Raw genomic sequence first — 8034 nt, 5'->3', positions numbered from 1 at the left:
TTTCCCACCCTGATCCCACCCTGATCCCACTCGTTTCCCACCCTGATCTCACTCGTTTCCCACTTGTTTCCCATCCCACTCGTTTCCCACTCGTGTTCCACCCTGATCCCATTTGTTTCCCACCTGAATCCCACCCTGATTTCACTAGCTTCCCACTTAAATCACACTCGTTTTTCACTCGTGTCCCACCTGTTTCCCATTGGTGTCCCTCTGGTGTCCCATTTACTTCCCACTCGGCTCCCACTGGAAGTCGTAATCAAATCCCACATGGAGCCCATGTGGGATCCCACTTGGGGCCCACATGGGGTCCGTGTGGGAAGGTTACTTGGGTATGTTGTAATGGGAAATTTGATGGTGTAAGCATCAAGGCTATGATATATTGTAATGGGTAATTTGACAGTGTAAGCATCAAGGCTATGATATATTGTAATGGGTAATTTGACAGTGTAAGCATCAAGGCTATGATATATTGTAATGGCCAATTTGACAGTGTAAGCATCAAGGCTATGATATATTGTAATGGGCAATTTGACAGTGTAAGCATCAAGGCTATGATATATTGTAATGGGCAATTTGACGGTGTAAGCATCAAGGCTATATGTTGTAATGGGCAATTTGGTTTAAACAATGTTTTATTAAATCAAACATGATACAAAAATACGATAAACAATAGGGACACGAACTCAAGCAAACGCTTATATTACGCGCCCTACGAAGAAGGAAAATAACGCAAATATGATGTCGGACATGCAATACTTATCAATTGTTGAACTATCTACAAGAAGAGCATAGTTAAAGTAAATCAGAAAGAATAAGAAAAAGCTAGCAGGAGGAAGAGGGGGGAGGATGGAGGAGGGAGGAGAAAACGGTATATATCAGGAATAACAAAGGGCCTAGAACAGAACCTTGTGTACATTTTATTGCAGACTTAGCACCCTTAATAACAACCGCCTGGTGGTGATTTGTTTAATAATCGTGAAACCATTTCAACAATTGTCTCAATTCCTACTAGTTCCAGTTTATATAATAACCCTTTGTGCCAGACTTTTTCAAATGCCTTTGACACACCACAAAAAACAGCAAGAGTGGTAATTCCCATGTCGTAATTTAAACAGAACTCGTCATAAATAGAAGCCAGTTGACAACTGGTAGAGTCACCAGGAATAAATGGGCAATTTGACAGTGCAAGCATCAAGGCTATATGTTGTAATGGGCAATTTGATGGTGTAAGCATCAAGGCTATGATATATTGAAATGGGTAATTTGACAGTGTAAGCATCAAGGCTATGATATGTTGTAATGGGTAATTTGACGGTGTAAGCATCAAGGCTATGATATATTGAAATGGGTAATTTGACAGTGTAAGCATCAAGGCTATGATATGTTGTAATGGGCAATTTGACAGTGTAAACATTAAGGCTATGATATGCTGTAATGGGCAATTTGACAGTGTAAACATTAAGGCTATGATATGTTGTAATAGGCAATTTGACGGTGTAAGCATCAAGGCTATGATATGTTGTAATGGGCAATTTGACAGTGTAAACATCAAGGCTATGATATGTTGTAATGGGCAATTTGACACAGGTGGCACCATTGAAAAGGCAAAAAACACAGTAAAAAACACACGGACCTACATTCTAATTGATGGCTGTCTCAGTGCGCGCTCTCTCTCTCGCCTTGTCAGGCAGCGAGAGAAACGAGGTCAAACCAACTGCTGAGGACCGATCACATCCGGTTTCAATTCCACCATGGCTGCACAGTTCTGCAAAAACTTAAACGTCGACGACATTCTTCGGGTAAAATGAAAGCTATTACTATGTTTTCCGCGTATAACTTATGAACTGTTGGATTTTATAATATTGAAAATCTTCTTGCTTACGTTTTTTGTTCTCCCTGTCGCCGTAAATACTCGCTTTGTCGACTGTAAGTTGTTCAACAGTACACTTGCAGACTTTCCTACTCCTAGTCTACTAAGCTAGTAGTTTGCAAACTTTGGCTTGTTTGTGTTCTCATTAATAGCCTTTTTGTTTTCAATTCGTATAACAACTATGAATATTTCATAGACGGTTTTTTTTCCCCTCACAGGACGAGGATGAATTCGATCTGACAAAAGTATCGCTGACAAAGCAGAAGGAACTTGAAGCTGAACACCCCCTGCAGAAGGTGAGTTCTTTCTTTATTTGGTGTTTAACGTCGTTTTCAACCACGAAGGTTATATCGCGACGAGGGAAAGGGGGGAGATGGGAAGAAGGTGAGTGTTTACATTGACATTTGAAGCTATTTAATTATAGAGTACCAAGGTTTATACTGTTGTTGGTTTGAAAATGTGTAAATATATAAACAGGGGTTAGGCCCAAAGTCTAATGAAGACATTTTTTTTTAATGTTTAGTATGAATTTGAGATTCCAGTTAACGCTGCAGCAAGTTGACAAAGCGTGTGTGCTGCTGGCTGAGAAATGTGTATCAACAGATGCAAGAAATTTCTTCCAAAGTGGTTCAAGTAAGTATTAATACTGTGTGAATTGATACACATGTGGAGATCTGCTGCGCGCTGCTATTTGGAAAAGTTCTGAATGTTGAGCATTAATTTTATACATACATACAGGTACATGTACATAACATGGACATTTTGTGTTTTTCTAACGCAAAATCAACTTCTTTTATTACTTATGTATGTATTTGTCTTTTGTCTTTTTAAAAAGGGCCAGCCATTCTGGAGACTACAACATTCATGTTCAATTGCCTGGGTAAGCGTACCAAGTTCCCCACCGCTGCAAGGGAAAAGGCATGGTCAGCCTTCCATGTTGCATACCAACAAAACATGCTGTCCATCAAAGCAGTCACTGGATCAGCGCAAGCATCCATGTGGCTGTGCTTTCATCTGTTTGAATTGCTGTTGGATGTGAATTACCCCATTACACCTCAGGCTCAGGAGAATGAAGCACAGGAGGAAGAAGAGTCTCTATCTGAGGACGTGAAAGATGTAGTTTACTACATTGGCGGCAGTGTTGTCCAGAAGCTGAAGCAAAGGTGCTTACGCTTGAAATCAAGTGAAGAAAAAGAGGAAAAGTTGAAGTGTTTGAAACATTTTGTGCAAAATGATGAAGAAAGGGGAAAAAATGAAGATTTTTGCTGTGTTTGTTGGGCCAAATTTTTTTAAGTCCAAAAAAGGTGAGAAATATTCATAACAAATTCTGTTTTGGGTCTTTTTCAAATCTGTGGACCGCTGTACTTCCTGACACCCCGCAAGTGTGGGATCTTTGGCGGCTACTGTGAGGGACTGTCACAGCAGGTTAACTTTTTGATTGACGAGTTCGTGAGTGGCAGCAAGGGCAGCAATGCTGTGATCAGCTACATGCACTATTGTTTTGAAAATTACGGCCTGGGAGAGAAGTCAGTGAACTTGCATTGTGACAATTGTTCGGGGCAAAACAAGAACAGATGGGTGCTATTCTATCTTGCCTGGCGCGTTCAGAGGGGACTCCACGACAGTGTGACGGTGAACTTTATGCCCCCAGGCCACACAAAATTTGCACGGGTGCTTTGGGCTGTTGAAGCGCTGCTATCGGCGGTCCCATGTGTCCTGTCTAGAGGACATGGAGGAGGTGGTCAGACGCAGCACGCCGCAGTCTCACCTCAACATCCCTCAGCTGGTCGGCCGTGAAGACGCCAGTGTGATTGTCCCGACGTACGATTGGCACACCTTCTTTGGGGCCAACTTCGGCTTCAAGCCCCTGCCAGGGATCAAGCCCTTGGGCCACTTCAGGTTTGACAGCAGGCAACCTGGGGTGGTCTTCTACAAAAAGATGATTGCTGACGCTGAGCAGCAGTTTGTGCTGGCAACACATGCAATGATACCGCAGCTTCCTCATGCTTCCAATGTGATCCCAGCACCAGGACTCTCTGATGTGAGGAGGCGATACCTGTTCCAGCACATCAGGGAGTACGTCAGAGAAGACAGGCGAAACCTTGTGTGTCCTGACCCTGCCAATTGACTGAAGGAGGTTTGTTTCAGTTTGTGAACTGCTGCCCGTGATCTGTGACTGAGTGTGAGTAACATTTTTAACATTCATCTCTCAGTGAACTGGCATTCATCCTCGTCGTACACTCAGATACCATCAACTTCTTTTTCTGTGCTTCAGCTTGTTTTTGTTTTGGTGACATGCGTGACAGATTGAAGTTTGTGTTAGCGACGAAAGTTATTACTATTCCGGCTTCAGGCAACGATGTGAAAACAAACAAAAAAACCAACCTTTTGATTTAGTGTTTGTCACGCCCAGGAATGCACATACGCAAGTTTTGATTCGCAGCGAAAGGGTTAAGACTGGTTTTGTGGGAGGGGGTAACATATTACAGATAATTTTTTTATAAAATACTCGTAGCTGCTTTTTTACATTTAGTCAAGTTTTGACTAAATGTTTTAACGTAGAGGGGGAAATCGAGACGAGGGTCGTGGTGTATGAGCGTGTGTGTGTGTGTCTGTCTGTGTGTGTGTGTAGAGTGATTCAGACTAAACTACTGGACCGATCTTTATGAAATTTGACATGAGAGTTCCTGGGTATGATATCCCCAGACGAGTTTTTCATTTTTTTGATAAATGTCTTTGATGACGTCATATCCAGCTTTTCGTGAAAGTTGAGGCGGCACTGTCACGCCCTCATTTTTCAACCAAATTGGTTGAAATTTTGGTCAAGTAATGTTCGACGAAGCCCGGACTTTGGTATTGCATTTCAGCTTGGTGGCTTAAAAATTAATTAATGACTTTGGTCATTAAAAATCTGAAAATTGTAAAAAAATTATTTTTTTTATAAAACGATTCAAATTTACGTTCATCTTATTCTCCATTATTTGCTGATTCCAAAAACATATAAATATGTTATATTTGGATTAAAAACAAACTCTGTAAATTAAATATATAAAAATTATTATCAAAATTAAATTTTCCAAATCAATTTAAAAACACTTTCATCTTATTCCTTGTCGGTTCCTGATTCCAAAAACATATAGATATGATATGTTTGGATTAAAAACACGCTCAGAAAGTTAAAACGAAGAGAGGTACAGAAAAGCGTGCTATCCTTCTCAGCGCAACTACTACCCCGCTCTTCTTGTCAATTTCACTGCCTTTGCCATGAGCGGTGGACTGACGATGCTACGAGTATACGGTCTTGCTGCATTGCATTGCGTTCAGTTTCATTCTGTGAGTTCGACAGCTACTTGACTAAATGTTGTATTTTCGCCTTACGCGACTTGTCATTTCTTTGAAATGGTGTTTTTCTTTCTGCAGAAAGTAGTGTCTGATGTTATTGTTATAACTTAAGTTAACTTTGTTGTTCTTTTTTTCAGATGACACACACCAACAACTTGCTAACTCTGGCCGTGGCAGACCTCCAAATCCACCGACCGGTCTTCGGCTGACAAACAAGATTTTGCTGCAACTTCATCAGTTACAGAGGCAGAGTGGCAAGCCATCTTCAGCGGTAAATACTGGGTTGATCACAACTCTTTTTTGTCTTATAGATATATGTTTATATATTTATAATCAGGCTAGCAATCCTTTGCACTTTTCTTTATCCACTAAAATTAATTACAAAAAATTATAGACATTGTTGTAAATTGTATTTATTTCTTCGGTTGTGCAAAGTTCATGCACTGGTATATAATCTTTTCGAACAAAGACTGATATTGGCTTTTTTTTCAGGTCCACTCCTGGTTTGAAAAGCTCTTCACAGAAGTTACCTTTCCTGCTGATCGGATCGGTGGTGTCATTGATCGCACAGAGAAGCAATTCAAGGAGCACCTCAGTGGGGAGACAGGAACAACGGCATTTCTTCAGGTTGTCAGAGATCTTGATTTTGTTTCTGATGCACTCGCCCACCTTGGGTTAAGAAGGGGAGAACTTCTTGGTTTGTTTGTTTGTTTGTTTGCTTAACGCCCAGCCGACCACGAAGGGCCATATCAGGGCGGTGCTGCTTTGACATATAACGTGCGCCACACACAAGACAGAAGTCGCAGCACAGGCTTCATGTCTCACCCAGTCACATTATTCTGACACCGGACCAACCAGTCTTAGCACTAACCCCATAATGCCAGACGCCAGGCGGAGCAGCCACTAGATTGCCAATTTTAAAGTCTTAGGTATGACCCGGCCGGGGTTCGAACCCACGACCTCCCGTTCACGGGGCGGACGCCTTACCACTAGGTCAACTGTGCCCTCACCATCACTGCCCCTCCAATATCAAAAAGACGTGAAAGCAGATGCCGACGCAGTTTACCTGTCCAGTGACATGCAGAAGGTATTGCTTCTACCACGATCGCCAGGCGTCAAGTGGTGCATGTGTACAAGAAGAAAGGTGGTATTCCACTAGAATTTCGCGCCGATCAAAAAATAAATAAATAAGCAAAAGCAAGAGTCAATCCTGTTTTGTTTATGTGTCTGGCATGAGGGCGTGGCTGGAAGATCGGCAGCTGACGTCACAAGTGCCTACGAGGCTGCTATCAAACATTTTGGTGAGACGGCTGAACAGGTTGTAATTTGGGTGGACAATTGTACAGCCCACAATAAGAACTGGATGCTGTTTTTAATTCTAGCTCTCCTTGTAAACTCAGACAAAACAACTGTCAAGGAAGTTGAACTTCGATTCTTGGAGAAAGGTCACACATTCATGGCTGCAGATTCTGCCCACGCCGCAGTGCAGAAGTCCATGTCGCACACACATGTCCTAAACAACTTCCAGGACTTGATCGACACCATAGAGTAAGCATCAGCCATCTCCCCAAAAGTTCATGAAATGGGATGCAACGATTTCAGAGACTGGGACAACGCTGTGTCGCTAAAGATAGAAGCACGTGAAACACAGGCCACTGCTGAGCACTGTGGGGATGGTCCAGTTGAGGTAGTTGTTGCTTTTTGGGTCCAACAGACAATAAAGGCCAAATCAGGATGGTCCAGTTGATTTGGTTAGTTGTTGCTTTTTGGGTAGAGCGGACCATATAGGCCAAATCAGGATGATCAAGTTGAGACGAGGCATTTTTCAAATGCACGTCAAGGTCGACATGTCTCAAGATTGGTTGGTTATTTTAGTTTAGCGTCTCTTCAGCATGTTATTGCTATTCGAGACTTATGCAAGTATGTTTTGTATTATGTCTTGTTTTTATAACAAAAACATTTGATTTGTTCATTCAGGAACTGACAACTAAGGTGACATGCGTCACATGGAGAGCGCTGGCGGAAGCTGATCTGAGCTACCTCATCTTCTTCAACAAGAGAAAAGTCAAAGAGGTCAGTTAAATCAGAGACATACATACAGAGATGCGAAGCGAGGGCCGCTCGCGTGAACTCTTGGGCTACCGCGCTCGGTCAGCGTGACCTCGCGCGGTTGTTAGCCATCATCCCGTACTAAGTTGTTGTTCGCTTGCTCTCTGACACCGATTTGAAGTGCTTTTCTGTCATATTTCTTTGGATATATCCAGGTTCAGACGAGAGATATCAGTGGTAAGTAAACTTGATTCATATTCTGTAGCTTCAATAGTGTAGTGTGCACACGAACGCATTTGAGAGGATTGGCTTCCCGAAGTGAGCGACAGTCAAAAACGGTTCCTTCGGTTCTTGCGGCCATTGTTTCTAAGTCTATTGTGCGTGGAGGCAATGTTGGGAGCTAATATTTTCTTTTGTGCGCAACTTTGCATTCCCTTAACTGGCAAATGCATTACTGGTGTATACATTAATCTGTTTGTATAATTTTTGACGCGCTGTAATTAAATTTGATGCTTTTAACTCTTAGCGTCCTGTACCGCATGAAACCGCACCTCTATGTCAGTCCTGTACCGCACGAAACCGCAACTCGCTGATGCCATTTTTAGAAATGACCTCAAAGGAAGTTGGAGCTCTTCTGTGCGAGAGAGAAGGTTTAGTCCACTTCCGGAAACGTTCTAGTTGCGTTCTAGTTCCCGCTGACTGCAGTTTTCTTTGTTTGGGGTTGTTTTAGCGCAATTTTTCTCGGATTTTTTTCTGCACACCTTGTGGCCGCC

The 8034-nt window shown here is 42.3% G+C and overlaps 1 protein-coding gene across 1 annotated transcript; it reads left to right on the top strand.

The window, feature by feature from the left end:
- Positions 1 to 3461: 3461 nt before the first annotated feature.
- Positions 3462 to 3998, top strand: LOC138951308 (uncharacterized). The gene has a single exon (XM_070322935.1). It carries the CDS (start codon positions 3600 to 3602, stop codon positions 3996 to 3998), a length of 399 nt encoding a protein of 132 aa, XP_070179036.1. The 5' UTR covers positions 3462 to 3599.
- The last annotated feature ends 4036 nt before the right edge of the window (positions 3999 to 8034 follow it).

The sequence above is a fragment of the Littorina saxatilis genome, linkage group LG16 (genome assembly GCF_037325665.1).
Source record: "Littorina saxatilis isolate snail1 linkage group LG16, US_GU_Lsax_2.0, whole genome shotgun sequence".
In the NCBI taxonomy this organism is placed as follows: Eukaryota; Metazoa; Mollusca; class Gastropoda; order Littorinimorpha; family Littorinidae; genus Littorina; species Littorina saxatilis.
This window is presented reverse-complemented; position numbering and strand designations above follow the sequence as displayed.

Excerpts from the sequence above, each read along its gene's own strand:
- LOC138951308 (XM_070322935.1), top strand. The coding sequence starts at position 3,600 with ATGGAGGAGGTGGTCAGACGCAGCACGCCGCAGTCTCACCTCAACATC.